The 18383-nt window shown below is 42.8% G+C and overlaps 1 protein-coding gene across 1 annotated transcript; it reads left to right on the top strand.

Annotated features, from left to right (window-relative positions):
• Positions 1–2177: 2177 nt before the first annotated feature.
• Positions 2178–12425, top strand: cyp27a1.1 (cytochrome P450, family 27, subfamily A, polypeptide 1.1; the record flags this gene model as incomplete). The annotated part of the gene is made up of 9 exons (XM_083641050.1): positions 2178–2417; positions 3539–3720; positions 4493–4692; positions 7149–7346; positions 7877–8040; positions 8695–8861; positions 10286–10367; positions 10593–10793; positions 12294–12425. 9 exons carry the CDS (start codon positions 2178–2180, stop codon positions 12423–12425), a joined length of 1566 nt encoding a protein of 521 aa, XP_083497176.1.
• Between the last annotated feature and the right edge of the window lie 5958 nt (positions 12426–18383).

The raw sequence follows: 18383 nt of genomic DNA, 5'->3' as shown, positions 1-18383 counted from the left end.
ATTTTGCTATTTTTAGGCTGAGTGGCAATACACAATATATACAGTATCATGGTATTTTCTATGAAGTGGGCTAAATGTTCAGTTGTAAGTTAAAGCCGGGGCATGTGGGGAGTGTAGAGGTAAAAGCACTTGCCTACCACTGCGGAAACCCAGGTTCAATTCCCGGTAGAGGCACCTCCGGCTTGGTCAGACGTTCTTACAGACACAATTGGCCCTATCTGCCGGTGGGGTGAGAGTCCTTGTTGCTGCACTAGTGCCTCCTGTTTGGGGCGGGGGCAACTGGGGGGAATAGCATGATCCTCCCACACGCCACACCCCTGCCCGTGAAACCCCTCGCTGTCAGGTGAAAAGAAGCGGCTGGCGACTGCACATGTATCGGAGGAACTCTCCCCAGCAGAGGTGGTGGTGCCACGCCCGGGACAGCAGGGGGAATTGGCCAAGTACAATTGGGGAGAGAATATAATAGAATATAAAAATATTATATATATGGGGAGAGGATATAAAATAAAGTTTTAAGTCATAGCCAGCCACATGTAGAGCTGGGCGATATGAACAAAATCAAATGTCACAATATTTTTTTACCAAATAGCAAATACCTCGATATCGATATTGCGACAATGTTGTAGGGATGACTCGAGAGTGACGATATTTAGTCTCATATCACAATATCGATATTATATCTTTATATTGCCCAGCCCTCGCAGTAACCTAAAGCTTATAGCAGCAAGCTTGTGAGCAGAGAATTGTTTTAGGATAATGTGAGCAAGAGATGCACCCTGCACATAGGCTGCATGGACACCCTTCTTCGAAAGAGGAAAATATTGTACCAGTCTTTTACAGTATGTGTCTCCCAATGACGCACAGAGATGTGCTGACAGCAGAACAGATACATTAGCTCTGATACAGAGAGGCCATTTACACCTGGCGTTAACATGCGTTTTCTGTGATCAGATTGCAATCAGATTGTGTTTTATCACTTGAAAGTACAGGTGTAAACACCCCCAAAACGCATTGAAGAAGGATTGCAATCTGATCGGCCAAACCACCTCCGGAGGTGGTCAAGGATGCATTGTGTGTACACATTGAACACAAGTGTAAATGCAATGTGTCCTCTCAATCTGGATACAGCAACTTTATGCAGATTAAGAGGACAACCATTTCTGCAATCAGATTGCAGAGAATGCATGTTAACGCCAGGTGTATATGGAATCAGGCTGAAGTGATAAAATACAATCTGATTGCAATCTGATGGCAGAAAACGCATGTTAACGCCAGGTATAAATGGCCTCAGAGAGGCATCAGGCATGGAACAGGAAGTTGTGGTACAGAGATTACATGTGTGATGAACATTCTGAGCATTTGTTAGAAACAGCACATTCTTAGATTGGACCAGACAGAGTACAGCTGTTGAACATGTACTACATTTAAATCTTCCACAACAGGCCTGTTGTGGAAGATGTTGATTGTTGCCTGTTGATAGATTAATCAATAAGGACGCAATATTTTTACAAGTCTGTTTATACTCTGTTAATACTATCTACCGGTATATCTGTTAATATCGGAATCCCTTTATAATATTTTATAATGTCTCCTTTATATTTTATTTGTTTATGTCTTGTATATTTGTTCTTATCAATGTTAATGAGCACCAACCACACCAAGACAAATTCCTAGTATGTGAAAACATACCTTGGCAAATTGATTGATTGCAAACTGATTCTGATTCTGAACAATTGGTGCGTCCTGGTGGCTCACCTGGTAGCACACGTATGACGGAGGCTCGGTCCTTTGCGCGGCCGACGCAGGTTCGAATGCAACCCGAGGTCCTTTGCCGCATGTCATCCCCTCTCTCTCGCCCCACCTTTCCTGTCTGCCTACTGTCCTATCTGAATAAAGGTGGCAAAAATGCCACAAAAAAAAGAAAAAAAAAAAGAACAATTGTTCCTTATTGATTCATCTATCAATTATTTTGTGCACATCATAAGTTACTAAAGCCCAAAGTGACAAAAGTTGCATGGGTGGAATGGCCCTTTAAGGAAGTAGCTGGTCCTCGAAAGCTGGGCTGGAAGGGTTAAACTTCGTGTGAGTGGTGGCCCCTCCCCTGTTCCATCTCTAGTACTGTACTGTATGTAACAGGAGCTTTGTGCTTTTGGTAATCGTCCTGCACTGACCCCATCATGGCTGCATGGCTGGCCCGGAGCGCGGTGCCGAGGGGTGGTCACTGGCTGCTGCTCTGCCCTGCTGCCTCGGCCCGGGCCCTGGTCTGCCGCAGGGGGCTGGGGGGCTCCTCCCCCCCCTCGGTGGCCCTGTCCCGGGACAAACCTCGGACAGCTGAGGACCTCCCGCGCGTCACCGTCCTGGAGCTGCTGTACAGAATGGTGTTTCAGGGATACTACAACCGTCTGCATGAGCTACAGGTATACCAGGCACTGTGTTGTAGAAGTATCTGCTGAGTTGAAACATATTTGATGATTCGTTGTAGGGATGTTGTTTGATTGAGACAGTGACGATGCATTATTTTAGGAAGGAAAATGTCAGCCTGCCCTGCAGGTTGCTTGGGTTTCCTTAGTTCCCATAGCAACCTGCAGATAACGACAGCTATTCTCAGCTGACGTTCACAGGGGAAAGAATTGTTTACTCTTTCTGCTAGGAGGACTGCTTTGTTAGGGGAACACAGCAGCATTCATTCATACCGTACTCGCATATCTTCTGGTACCTGGGAAAAAACAATGACTATACTTTAACAGCCATGTATCTTATTACAGTACAGTACAGAATGGACCATAAAGGGGCACTTCACCAAAAAACAATGATTTGTTTTGCACATGATCTCACACATATCCGAAGACTGTAAATATTTTTGCAGACATTAATTTAGTTGTACAGTTATTGAGAGTTGATTTGAGTTAAGTTGATGCCAGTGATGTCATCGGAAGGCACTGAATCATTGTGTTGTCTTAATTTCTTCCGATGACATCACTGGCATCAGCTCAAATCAACTCTCAATAACTGTAAAAGCAAATGAATGTCTGCAAAACTGTTTATAGTTTTTCAGATATATGTGAGATCATGTGCAAAATAAATGAGCTTTGTTTTTCGGGGAAGTGTCCCTAAAACACATATGGGCCCAAGTCAGCAGTTCAAATTATATTTGTTTTGTTGAGTCATTGTACAATCAAGAAAAGTAATGTAGCTTTTAAGTATAGTATATTGTTGATGTCAGGTCTATACCGTGCAACTCCAATTTTGGTGATTTTCTTGTTTTATCTTCAATTGAAGGATCACATGTTTCTCTGTGGGTTTAGAAAATTCTACAACCTTTGGATTTACAAAACCATGACCAGAAACAAGGCTGTTCTTAGATACTGTAAAGTTGTGGAGAAACAAGGTTTTCAGCCCCCAACAGCGTTGCTATTATTAGTCTATTATTATCTTGGTGTGAACCCTAATTGCTGTTGGCCTTGATGACGGATTTCAAGATTCCGTGCAGTCAGGTTTGTCTGTTCAGTCTCCTCAGTATCTTTGCGTCTGATTGTAGGTTTATGAGAAGCAGCTGTATGGTCCCATCTACAGAGGAGGAATGAAGGCAGTGTCTGTGAGCAGTGTTAAGCTGCTGGAGGAGGTCCTGAGGAAGGACGAGAAGTTCCCCAGCCGAGGAGACATGTCCCTGTGGACGGAGTATCGTGACATGAGGGGACTCGGCTATGGACCTTTCACAGAGTAAGACAGCCTCACACATACGGATGAGGAGCACAGCCATGCTACATTTCTATTGCTCTGCTCTGTTAGACTTGTGAAACTTGTAATCCTTAACTGCTTTCCAGGGCAAAGTCCTGTCATGTGAGTGGAATGGATTGTCACAAATGAAGGTGGCAGCTGGGTAATTTGGTGGTTAAAGAGATTGTTATGGGACTGAAAGGTCCCTGGTTTACAGGCCAGGCCAATGCAAAAACCCCTGAGACCTCAGCAGGACAGGACATACACATTTTGTTCTTAGCAGATGACATCTGTGAGTCAGTTAACGTTATCAGATAGTCATAACTAGGGGAAAAAAATCATTAACTAAGTTAGTTCATAGTGAGATCTTGCAAGTTAACGCTGCTATGAATTTTCTAACTTGTTAGGTGCTTATTGGACCTTTTAGCTCTCCTGTCCAAAACCAGCCCTTTCAAAGAAATGGCAAAGAAAGAGTATCGATGCTGCTCCTCATTTTCCAGATGAACATTTGCAGTAAAAACAACAACTTGTTGGTCCTTTGGAGTAAAATCAGGATGAAGTATTTGTGTGTGAACATACACCATTCAGTCATATATTCTATTTTACCTGTGATTTTAAGTCAGTCTGTGATTTCCAATTAAGGGAATAGTGGTGATTTTTAAGTTCTTTCCGATCATCTAGATTGAGAAACAAATCAGATCACCTGTTTAGACACTTGAAACTTTTATGGGCTGTGTTTTGCTTCCTCATTCTGAATCGGGTTGTTTGTTCCCAGAGAGGGAGAGAGGTGGTACAACCTGAGAGCCATGCTGAACAAGCGCATGCTGCACCCGAAAGACTCAGCCCAGTACGGGGGCGTGGTCAATGATGTGGTGACAGACCTAATCAGTAGGATTGACTATCTGCGCCAGAGCAGTCCTTCAGGAGACTTGGTGACCAACCTGTCCAATGAGCTGTACCGATTCTCCCTGGAGGGTATGTGGAGTAAAATGAAATGTGTCCATCCCTCCCGCATCCCCCCCCTCGTTTTCTCCCCAATATACTTGTAGCTCCACCCCCTCTGTCGATCTGGAGAGAGTTGTAGACCAGTGGTTCTTAAATGGGGGTTCGGGGACCCCCAGGGGTCGGTGGCACTTTGCAAGGGGGTCCGCAAAAGGTTTTCAGGAAAATAAAAATAACAACTTTTTTTTGCAAAAGCTTCATAGTTCAACGAAAATATTTTATGCTTTAAATCTAAAATGGTTCATGGATTACATTCTAATCTAACAAACCTATCAATTTAAAAGTCAAGCACGTTACCATGGAAACAATTAAGCTTAGCCCAAAATCACAAATCAGAATGAGGGGGTCCCCGGTATATTTTCTATCTTGTAAGGGGTCCTTGGCTGAAAAACATTTGAGAACCTCTGTTGTAGACTACCACATGCTTCCTCAGATACAATTGCCAGCCGCTTCTTTTCACCTGACAGCGAGGCGTTTCACCTGCAGGATGTAGCGCATGGCATGGTGTGGTAGATCTGAATGCTAAAACCATAGAGCAGTGCATGTTTCATCTATTTAAATGTTTTAATCATGTGCATTGGTAAAAAAAAAAAAAAAAAAAAAAAATTGAAAAATCTGGGAATGATGAAAGCTTGAACATTTTTGTTTTTGTTTTTGTGAGTGCAGAGACCCTTATTGTTCATTTCCTTATTTATTTACAAATTGATATTGGACAGGGGTTACAGAAATAGGCCCTCAGTGATTATTTTATTTCTACTCTTTGTATTTGCGTTGCAATAGGCATTTCTTAGAACACCAAATTTAAGTCATGGCTAAATGTGAGTTAATATCTAAAGGTATATTTTGCTGTAGGCTACTGTATACACGCGCACCAGCGTAGGAAATAAAAAAAATTAAACGAGGGCTATTTTTGCCCTTGTGAAACACATTTCGGGGGCATTTTGGATAATTTCCAGGGCAATTTTATTAAATGTTGGGAAATACCAGCTATGTAGCATGACAGACCAATCAATGACCCTTACCCAAGCATGTTTTACTTCTAAAAGTTCATAAACAATCACAGTTACAGTTAAATCCCCATTTCCTATCTCAACAACACTGTTGATGTTCTGGCATGTTAGGACTATAAAAAAACATTAGTGGGCCAGCTAGCCTGTGCTGCCTGTCACTGAGCTAAATAACTTTAGGAGGAGAGGGCAGGTACGGATTCGAGTCACGCTTTGCAAATACAGAATAATGTTAAAATACAGATTGCGTTACTTTCAAAGTAACGCGTTACGGATGACAGAATAGCCGCTGTATAGCGGTGCTGATCCATACGTTGATTGTATATTGTAGGGGCACTCTGGAGTTAACTCTTTATTTTATGGGGGCATTTAAAAGCTCCCGTTGCCCCAATTTCAAGGGCAATTCTATATTTTTTTAGGGGCATTTTGCCCCGAGCCCCCACTAATTTCCTACCCTGGCGCGCGTGCGTGCACGCACACACACACACACAGACACACACACACACACACACACACACACACACAATAAATATATAAATCAATAAATCAATAATAATCACATAAAGAATTAAATACATAAATAATGTAGGCTACGTAAAATAAATCCTTTTTTTTTTTTACGGGGGGTGGTGCAGTGGTAAGCGCTGTCGCCTCACAGCTCGAAGGTCCTGGGTTCGATTCTCACCTGGGACGCTGTGAACGCTGAAGGAATGCGTGCCCGTCTGCATGTCCTCGAGTCGCCCGGGTGGGGTTGTCAAAAGGGTCTTTCTGTGTGGAGTTTGCATGTTCTCCCCGTGCCTCCCGGGGGTTTCCTTCATATAGGAACCCCCTTCACCAAAACATGCAATATCCTGGTTGCTAATGTGGTTCCTCCTCTGGTCGTTAAGGGCGCCTGTTCGGAGGGAGGGGAACCAGTTGGAATAGCGTGAACCTCCCACGTGCTATGTCCTACCAGTGAAGCTTCCCCTGTCAGGTGAAAAGAAGCGGCTGGCTAACTGCCCATGTCTCGGAGGAAGCATGGAGCCAGTTTCAGCTCTCCCCAGATCGGCAGAGGGTGGAGTAGCAACCAGGATAAATAAAAGTAAAATTAGCACTAAGGGGGATAAAAATGGGATAAAAAAAATCGGGGGAAAAAAATGTAAAAAAAAATATTGTAAAAAAACAACAACATAATAAATAAATATAGACTAATAATTTGAAACTCCAATCGCACCCTTCATCGTGTAACCGCATCCCCTAATGAAAACACAAAATAATAAAATGCAAAGGAACAATGTTTGCTTTAATTCCTACAAACCACTTGGCGTTGCTTGGTGTGCAGATCTGCATGAACAAGCCAAACATACAAACAAACCCCGCAACACTTTTTGATACCTTTTGCTCTCTGAGTTCTGGTAAACTTCTTTAACCTCTGCCGCTCAGGTATAGCCTCCATCTTGTTTGAGACGAGGATTGGCTGTCTGGAGAAGGAAATCCCTGCAGGCACGCAAGACTTCATCGACTCCATAGCCCAGATGTTCTCCAACAGCATGGTTGTCATGGTGATGCCCAAGTGGAGCCGCAAGTTTGTGCCCCACTGGCGGCGATACATCGCGGGCTGGGAGGGCATCTTCACATTTGGTGAGTATCACATGTTGTGATGACTAATACAGCTACTTCTGAGACGCTACACATGTGATTAACATACAGTACATTACACATAAATACGCAATAACAATTGCAATGTTGAGACGAAACAATTACAACCAGAGGGCACTTGGTAGAGGGCATACATCCGCCAACCGTTCTACAAAGTTCCCGTGGTGTTAGGTGAATCTGTTTGAAGTTAGGCGCCTTTTTGAGATGGAACACAACCATTGTTATGCCCCCTTTTGGCCACTGGGCATGGAAAGTTAATCAGTTCTAAGTTGGCCCATGACCAAACTTTCTGACAAGTTTCATGCAAATCCAGACAAACAGAAAAACAAACAGGGGAAAAAGCATAACCTCCCAAGTAACTCGTTAAATCGGTTCAACTGCATCTGTATCAACAAGATGGCTGCTGCTGTTGTGGTTGTTGATTTGGTTATGTTTTTGCTACTACTACTTGTAATGGTAATTCAATAATTACAATACAAACCACAGATCTCTTCCATTTCCGGACTTTATAGCTGGAAAGTTGATTGACCAGAAGATGGTGGCCATCCAGCAGCGTGTGGACAAGAACCAGGAGGTGGAGGGCGAATACCTTACATACCTCCTGTCAAACACTCAGATGAGCAGTAAAGAGGTGTATGGCAGCATTGCAGAGCTTTTATTAGCTGGAGTGGACACGGTAAATGAGATACTCAGTCATCAGTCTTTACTTTTACTTTGAAGAGGACCTCCTCATAGTCTTAGCAGTTAGTCCCCGAAGTACCCGTGTTCCCAATGTGTTTAAGGCTATCCAAATTGTCACTCGGTCCCATACCCCAATTAAACCCATGTAAGATTGGGCTTGGCCAACATCAAAATTGCTTCACCGTGCTGTTCCTGGGGGCTTGGTCTGTGTAGCCTACACTAAGTTGTGTGTGTGTGTGTGTGTGTGTGTGTGTGTGTGTGTGTGTGTGTGTGTGTGTGTGTGTGTGTGTGTGTGTGTGTGTGTGTGTGTGTGTGTGTGTGTGTGTGTGTGTGTGTGTGTGTGTGTGTGTGTGTGTGTGTGTGTGTGCACGTGCACCCTGTTTACATTCACACATACTGTACATTCACATCTGGAAGCTGACCAGTACAGCCACAGTCTGATCTGCTGGCCACTGAGCAGCTCCACTCGAGTGGTTGCGGTTAAGGGCGTTGCTCAAGGGCACATCAGTGGTGGTAATGAGACAAATCTATCCTGCCGGTCCTGGGGATTGAACCGACAACCTTGCGGTCACAAGCTCGCTTCTCTAACCTTTAGGCCACCACTGCCACATGAGTCTGTTCTACTCACTGGCATTTCTTTGTTGTCAAGACGTCCAACACCCTGATGTGGGCGATGTACCTGCTGTCCAGGTATCCTGAAACACAGGAGATTCTGTATGAAGAAGTGTTGCAATGCCTACCGGCTGACCAGATCCCCTCAGCTCAAGAAGTCACGCGAATGCCGTATCTCAAGGCCGTCATCAGGGAAGCACTGAGGTGAGACTGGCCAAAATATAATGAATATATATATATATATATATATATACCGTATATTTAAGCAATATATCACGAGAGCAAGTGTGTTGTGGTGAATATATCCCCCTGATCAGTTGTTATCGGCCGAGTGGGATAACAACTGAGCAGGGGGATATATTCCACAACACACGCTGCTCGAGTGCTATATTGCTTTTATAAAAGGGTTCCAAGTATAATAATATAATAATAATAACACTATAAGTCCGACTGGCATGGTATTCTGAGAGTCAGTTGAAACACTACTGTAAGGCGGGACCTCTAGCAAGAAGATAGACGTGCGGGTGATTTGATTGGATCGTTCTGGAGACTGAAGTTGACATTGGCCAATCCTGGCGCTTGGCTGAGAGCTTTCTGGAAACCCAGGCAGCTCGAGCGCAGCGTTGCATTCTCAGGGCTTGCCCGACATAGACATGTCTATGTTGCCCGACACCAACTAACGTTACGGGGTTAAATGCGGGGTTAAATGCGGAGTTAACAGCCTTTCTTTTGCAAAGAAGACATTAGCCCGCATCTATTCTTGTACAAAACATCATTTTATTAGTATTAGTAAAGTTATAAGCGAAGATCGATTCACAAGGATTTGACAGCTGTCTCCGCCATTTTTTTTTTCTACTTGTCATTTGAGGTAAGCCTTATTATTACTCTCTTAGTAAGAGAGTTGCCATGGCAACCAATAACCCATGGCCATGGGTTATTGAACTCGGTTACTGGAATTATACAATGGCTGTGAACCAATCAGATTGCTTGATTTGAGAGAGCCATTTTATAAATATATATAATCAATATAAATTCATGATGCTGGAAAGTGTTTTGGAAATGTCCACCAAATGTCATGTTACTTTCAGATGATGAGGAGAGGCGGTTCAAAGTTATGAGGAAATTATATAACAACTTGTACCTATATATCTCCACACTTCATTTTAGCGCTGTGCCAGAATGTAATGCAGTAACTTGAAGTTACTTGGATTAGTAACTGTAATATTATTACTTTTTGTAATCCCTTACATTACTAGTTAGTGGTAAAAGTAATAAATTACAGTAACTAAGTTACTGTAACTAAGTTACTGCCCAACACTGGTCGCAATATACGAATGTGGCTATAGGAATTGTGGGTCAGAAAAATTAAGTGCGATATCAGCTACATTTCTGCTGTACTAATCACAAACTAAAGGTCTTGTCCAGTATTTGTACGTTGTAATGACATTTTTAAATTGTTTACCGGTACATTCTAGCCACTGCTAGAAAGATGTGTGTCTCAGAAATACTACACTAAACTAAACTGTCAGGGAAACAATGACCCCCTTATGCCACTAATATTCACAGTATTCCCATGATGTCAAAGGCATTTGGCAGAATAATTAATGAATGCTTTCCTTATTTTGCAGGATGTACCCTGTGGTTCCTCTGAATGCAAGGATCATTACAGAAAAGGACGTTATCATTGATGGATATCATTTTCCAAAGAAGGTGGGTTTGCAGTGTTAAATCTCATCTATAGTATCAGTGTTTACTTATTTTACTTCTACAACAATAATAATAATGATCATAGTAATAATGGCTGTAAATGTATAGTATAGTATTTATCTACTTTCTCAAAGTGCTGTAAAAGAACAGGAGTTTAGCAAACATAGAATATGGTTTCATATTAGATCAGAGGTTCAGTGTTTCAGCTCTCGGTTGCTGTCTCTCCAGACCGCTTTCACGTTTTCTCACTACGCCATCAGTCACGATGAGAAGACGTTCCCAGAGCCATGGAGGTTTAAGCCGGAGAGGTGGCTCCGGGATGGCCGGCAAAGGCCCAACCCCTTCGGCTCCATCCCGTTTGGGTTTGGGGTTAGAGGATGTGTCGGTCGCCGGATTGCTGAGCTGGAGATGTACCTGGCTCTGTTTCGGGTGAGTGACAAGGTGGTAAACCTCTTTAAAACACTGACTAAAATACACAAGATCTAAAGCCTGACTTAAATACACAGGATCTAATGCCTGTCTTAAATACACAGGATCTAATGCCTGTCTTAAATACACAGGACCTAAAGCCTGTCTTAAATACACAGGATCTAAAGCCTGTCTTAAATACACAGGATCTAATGCCTGTCTTAAATACACAGGATCTAATGCCTGTCTTAAATACACAGGATCTAAAGCCTGTCTTAAATACACAGGATCTAAAGCCTGTCTTAAATACACAGGATCTAAAGCCTGTCTTAAATACACAGGATCTAAAGCCTGTCTTAAATACACAGGATCTAAAGCCTGTCTTAAATACACAGGATCTAATGCCTGTCTTAAATACACAGGATCTAAAGCTTGTCTTAAATACACAGGATCTAAAGCCTGTCTTAAATACACAGGATCTAAAGCCTGTCTTAAATACACAGGATCTAAAGCTTGTCTTAAATACACAGGATCTAAAGCCTGTCTTAAATACACAGGATCTAAAGCCTGTCTTAAATACACAGGATCTAAAGCCTGTCTTAAATACACAGGATCTAAAGCCTGTCTTAAATAAACAGGATCTAAGCTTGTCTTAAATACACAGGATCTAATGCTTGTCTTAAATACACAGGATCTAATGCCTGTCTTAAATACACAGGATCTAAAGCCTGTCTTAAATACACAGGATCTAAAGCCTGTCTTAAATACACAGGATCTAAAGCCTGTCTTAAATACACAGGATCTAAAGCCTGTCTTAAATACACAGGATCTAAAGCCTGTCTTAAATACACAGGATCTAATGCCTGTCTTAAATACACAGGATCTAAAGCCTGTCTTAAATACACAGGATCTAAAGCCTGTCTTAAATACACAGGATCTAAAGCCTGTCTTAAATACACAGGATCTAAAGCCTGTCTTAAATACACAGGATCTAAAGCCTGTATTAAATACACAGGATCTAAAGCCTGTCTTAAATACACAGGATCTAAATCCTGTCTTAAATACACAGGATCTAAAGCCTGTCTTAAATACACATGATCTAAAGCCTGTCTTAAATACACAGGATCTAAAGCCTGTCTTAAATACACAGGATCTAAAGCCTGTCTTAAATACACAGGATCTAAAGCCTGTCTTAAATACACAGGATCTAAAGCCTGTCTTAAATACACAGGATCTAAAGCCTGTGTACAGACGTTCAAGACCTTTTATAAAGCGCAAGGTATGATTTTAAAATTTGGGTAGAGCAGTTGGGTTACTGTATGCAAGTGGTGTGTTAGGCATTTTTTAGGGAAAGTAGATGCCAACCATGTGAGCCACATGCACAAAAATCTGTTCTGAGGCAACTCCTTGGGATGAACACAGTTACGCAAAACATTCAGACAGTTCAGTCTAGTCTAGTGTGTCACAGCAGAATAATATTAACGTAATTAACTCAAAGCTTCTCTATCTCTTCCCTTTCAGATAATCAGGCTGTTTGAAATCAAACCAGACCCCACAATGGGAGAGGTGAAATGCCTCAATCGCACCGTGTTAGTCGCGGACCGACCAGTCAACCTACACTTCCTGGACAGAGGACGCAACACTGCAACTTGATCTGCTTTCATAGATTGGTTTGAATCCAAACATTGCATTTAAATGAAGAAAAACTATATTTATATATTTCTTAAGAATGTATGATGGGATGGATCAAGAGAGATAGCAGCAGTAGGATTAAACCTTTGCTGTAACACAATATGCATGTGTGTAAGTATACATATAGTCATAGAAATAGGCCTACATATGAAGCTCATTTCCAAAATGCTATATATCCAATTGAAAAAAATGTGTTAGCCGCCGTCAACCTTCTCCCAATCTATTGACATTAAGGGGGCTATCTTCTTTCAGCTCCAAAAAAGCATAAAATGTCCATCAAATAAGAGCTTGTGCAGCATAGTTAGATAGATCGATCGATCGATCGATCGATCGATCGATAGATACTATATGTACTATAGTATTTGTATAGTATCTACGAAAGATAATTAGATACCTGTATTGTCACTTTACAAGTACAATGAATTTTATTTTGGAGCAAGCCTATAGATGCCCAATTAAAGATAAAAACTATACAAAAAATATATAAACAGCTATTACAAGTTCGGTTTATAAGCTTGAGTCTAGGGGCAAACAAATGGCACAGAAACTCTGTAACATGAAAGAAATACAGCTGTCATCAAAGAGAAATTAAAAGTGTGGCTCACTTGATACAGCTATCTGCTGTATAGCTATCTGGCCCAGATGTGGCGTTGAGGCCCTCCTCTCAAACAGCTCAGGTGATTGAGGATGAGTGGAGATCAGCAACTCCACCTCTGCTTATTTTAGACGCGTTAACTAAAAAACACACTGGTAAATAACGTGACAAAAAGAAAACAGAACGGGGACTCCGAGCGAGCGACTGTCTGGCTCCTTCTCTGCGTAGATTTTCAAAGAGAGAGCTACTGCTTCCGGGCTTATTAAATACTAGCCCGCTATGTCATTTCCTGAGCCAATCCCCTTTCTCTCAATGACAGCCATCAAAATATGAACAGATATATAAGACATACAAACAATCATAGCGTCCTATTTGAGAGGGAGAGTAGCGATCCGTCACACAGCATAGAGTATAAGATTAAAAAAATAAGAACAAAAGAATACTGTATGCACAGAATAAAGAGTGCATGCAGCGGGTTGTGTAGATCTCTTCATCTGAGCCGTTGTTCTCAGAGGTGCAGCCAGAGCACCATGCTGTAATGCAGCATGTAATGATGGACTCTATGGCACACCTGTAGAAGTTGACCAGCAGCTGTTGTGGAAGTTGTACTTTCTTCAGGCACCTCAGGAAGTGAAGCTTCAGTCTCCTGAAGTCCAAGATCAGTTATTTTGCTTTCTTTGAGTTGAGAATGAGGTTGTTGGCCCAGCTCCAGCTCCAGCTCTCCAGGTTCTCGACCTCTTCTCTGCATGCTGACTTGTTGTTATTGGTGATCTTACCTATCATGATGGTGTCGTCCGCAAACTTGATTATGATGTTGGGGACATCAGGGTAGTGCAGTGCTAGATTCCATGCCTACCAACACGAGCGGGTAATCGTAGGAAGCAACTCTCCCCAGATCGGCAGAGGGGGTGGAGCAATGACTTGGCAGGTGGAATTGGCCAATTACAAATGAGGAGAAAAAAAAAAAGGGTCCGGAATGCAATTGCACAGGTGGGTGGCCAACCAAGATTGTTTAGTTTGATGACTGTGGGGTTGGGAGGTTAAAAGCGGAGCATCCGGCATCCAGACATAGCTGTCCTGCTCCTTCAGGTGTGACCAGTGTGATGGAAAAATTGTTAGTAATTAATGTGTGTCCTATAAGATGTTTTTGTCCAACTATACTAACGGATGTTTGGCCCCAGACAGGAGTTTCAGTTCTATGTGAAACTACCCGTAAACATCAGACTACCAAGAGACCCCTGTTTAAAACAAGGATATGTACCTGTCTGGTCTTCGGTTTCATGTCCTAAAGAGACGTCATGAAACAACTTGCTCGTTTATTGAGGTTACTGTTTTTTCCACAACACCGGGCAGTGTGGAGAGCCAGTAAGACAGCGTCCTCAGTTGTAGCCAAATAATTGCACTATCGATCCAAAAGTCCAATATTTATCTCATTATTTCCTGACAATGCTCAAGTTTTGGAGAAGGTTGACATGGAAGAACCCGCTGTGTGTTTGGTTTTCATATGAACTTCAATGGAGGTTTTTCCACTGAGGTTTTTCCACGGGTTTAGTGGATCATGACTGAATATAAACTTTGGGGTGAACTAAGATCCAGTCTGTGAAAGTCCTGTAATTCTGTCAGCCAAGGACTTAAATGAACTCCAATCTTAAAAACAGATGTGTTGCTATCAGTCATTTTGCAAGAGTGTGCATCACTTTTTAGTTTTTTCTCAAATGGTAGAAATCTAATTTTGGAAATAAATGTTTTATATGTAAATACCGATATGCACTCATCTGTATATAATGCCACCAGATCAGATTTCAGTTCATTCAAAATATCAAATGTATTCAAGTGTGATGATGATGATCACGTGATGATTTTTGTGATGTTAAGCTCGAAGCTGGATTTTCTTACTTTCTGCATTACAAGCGGTTTCCCTCCTCCCATTATTTTTGCTCTATCTATTATTCACTTCAGGCACAGTACTTTCTCTATGAATTGGCTGTAAGAAGAACATTTTTATATCACAAATGATTTACAGTTTTTTAATTGTGAGGGAAATTCTCTTCCTGAATTGAAAGTGTAAGTTGAAAGTTTATCTTATGGCCAGAACATATAGTACAGTATGTTTCGTATTCATTGCTAATATGTATTTTGATGTATCTGAATATAAACTTTGAATAAAATCGGGAAAGTGGTGCATCGGAAAGAGGAATCATTTCTTTTCTTGTACATATGGTATGAGTGATCCCCCCCCAATAAAAATTAGCCTATTTGACTGATAGAAAATCATCCTGACTATAGTCAGTTTTTCATCCTTTCATCATTTGTAAATCAGTGTGACATCACAGTAGAAATATGGGATAATCTCTTCCTCCTTGTCTCTGTCTGTCTGAGATCGTAGAATGTTTGTTAAAATAGACCAAACTGTCTTAGTAATAAAGGTACTTCAAAGCTGAAATTCAGTGATATCCCTGTTTGAGGAAATTGCTGTTGCTCTCTCTACACATCATCCAGCAGGGGGTAGTGTGACTGCATTACAAATGCAAAAAGCACCATTCAGAAGCCCAGTGCAGCTATAAGAACGGATCTGAAGCCAGTTGTTTGGTGAAGCAGCTGGGACTGGAGGTCATACTGTCCACTTTATACTGGGCATGTAAACATGCAATGTTATAACACTCTTAGGACACATGAGATACATGGGATCAAATTATCAAAACTCAGGCATTTAATACCTATAAATAGACTTTATTCCAGTTGGGGGGGTTGAAAACCTGTGCACGCATGTAGGCTAGCCTATTATAAACTCACGCTTCTCCAGTTTTGAGTGGTAACCTAAACCAAGCAATCACACCACGCAACTGTAAAGTAATATGACAGTGTAATATTTAGCTTATGAGCAGACCACAGGCTGCCTGTCTCCAGTCTCTAAATGAAGCTGTACGGAGAAAGTTGACATGTGTTTATGAGGTGCAAATAGTCAACCCCACTCCCTAACACACACACACACACACCATCTTAGCTGTCCATCGTGTTCGATGATGACGCTTGCTCTGGGGGGGGGGGGGGGGGGGGGGGGTTCGCTGGTGCCACTTCTTGTGGGCGTTGAGTCCAATCCTTGAGCCGCACACCCGTCCGCAGATGGAGCAAGGGAACCCGGATGCCAGGGGGGTACCAGCCACCCGCTGGTGTCGCTGAATGCGTCTCTCGGCTCGTCTGTCTTGGTTGGTTTGGTGTATTTGTGAGACTGCAGTGGCACAGGTAACCTGCCAGGCTGATCTGTCGAGTGCCAGAGTTTCAAGCTGCATGGTGTTGATGTTTACTCGCTTTAGGAGGTCCCTGGTGTAGTCCTTAAAGCGCCGCTTTTGCCCTCCAGCAGAGCGCTTTGCGCCTCTCAGTTGGCCATAGAGGACTTGGCGGGGCAGGCGGTGGTCAGGCATACGAATGGTGTGTCCAATCCAGCGAAGATGTTTTTTGGCCACAGCTGCTTCCATGCAGATTGAGCCGGTGTTCTTGAGGATGTCTGTATGGGGGACTCGATCTTCCCAGGACAAGCCGAGGATCTTCTGTAGGCAGCGGATGTGGAAGGCCTCCAGGTTAGTGATGTGCCGGCTGTATGGGGTCCATGACTCTGCCCCAGAGGAGAGTGGAGAGACATACTGCGTTGTAAACGGCAATCTTGGTGCTGACCTTCAGGTTACGGTTTTCGAAAACTCTGCTGCGTAGGCGTCCAAAGGATGATGAGGCTTTATTGATACGGGTGTGCAGTTCAGTGTCAAGGGAGCAGCATGAGGACAAAGTGGAGCCAAGGTAGGTGAAGTGATCCACTGTGTTAAGTGGAATGCTATTTATATGAAAACGGGGGGGTGTGGAGGTTGGGGTAGTGAGTTGGGACATGACCTCGGTTTTTTGAATGTTGACCTGAAGACCAAAGGATCGATACAGACTGGATATAGTGTTGAGGGCGTGCTGCATAGAGTCTGGGCTGTGAGCTAAGACAGCACAGTCATCAGCGTACTGAAGCTCACAGATTTGGCAGGTCTTTGTCTTTGTGTGGGCCTGGAGCCGACGGATATTGAAGAGGCTTCCATCAAGGCGTCACACACACACACACACACACACACACACACACACACACACACACACACACACACACACACACACACACACACACACACACACACACACACACACACACACACACAAACACACACACACACACACACACACACACCTTCATTTAAACTTGATTTAATATGCTGAGGGACCTCAGACCCACTTTTACACAGACAAAAAATCTATAAAGGTGACGTTGCGTCTGTCTGTTTGTCTGTCTGTCTGCGTACTTAATCAACACCCCAGGTCGGATTGGGCTGAAAATTCACATGGCAGTGGGTTATGATCCGGGAAAGGTCATGAGCAGGTTGTAAAGTCCTGGAACCCCCTGGAAATCCTGGAAATGCACGCCCTGCACCCCAGCCAGGTCAAATTGGGCTAAGAATGTGCATGGCAGTGTGTTATGACCCCGGGAATGTCATGGACAAGTTCTAAAGTACTGAAAACCACGTGGAAAGTCCTACAACCACCTCGACACCACCATCATTGCCAGCCAAGTAAAAGGTGAAATTGTATTGCTTTGTGCCTATTTAACCCGGGCAACGCCAAGTACATTGCTAGTAATAGCTACAAACAAGAGACAGACCCAAGCAATCAACCAATTGAAGGAACAGTTCAAAAGTCAACCCAAAAATGAAAATTCTGTTGTCATCTACTGACCCTTGTGCCAGTTGAAACACACGTGAAGTTCATCCATATAACACACAGGTTGCCAGCACAACTCGAGAACCAGTCCCCATTGACTTCAGTACAGTATCCCTGGTTCTCCACTGACTTCAGTACAGTATCCCTGGTTCTCCATTGACTTCAGTACAGTATCCCTGGTTCTCCATTGACTTCAGTACAGTATCCCTGGTTCTCCATTGACTTCAGTACAGTATCCCTGGTTCTCCATTGACTTCAGTACAGTATCCCAGGAACTGGTTCTCGGATGATGAGAGAATTTTCATTTGTGGGTGAACTGTCATCATCTTCAACCGCTTATCCAGGATCAGATCGCGGAGGTAGCAGTTCCAGCAGGGGACCCCAAACTTTCCTTTCCCTGGCCACATTAGCCAGCTCTGACATTTCCAAACATTTTAAATAATCATTGAAAAAAACAATAAAACAAACAAAAAACATGCTAAACCATCCATTTAAAGTATATTAGGTGACTGATGATGATCTATGATGTGTGTGTGAGAGAGAGAGAGAGAGAGAGAGAGAGTCATAGCCTGCAGAGAGAG

This window comes from Poromitra crassiceps (assembly GCF_964638095.1).
Source record: "Poromitra crassiceps genome assembly, chromosome: 8".
In the NCBI taxonomy this organism is placed as follows: Eukaryota; Metazoa; Chordata; class Actinopteri; order Beryciformes; family Melamphaidae; genus Poromitra; species Poromitra crassiceps.
This window is presented reverse-complemented; position numbering and strand designations above follow the sequence as displayed.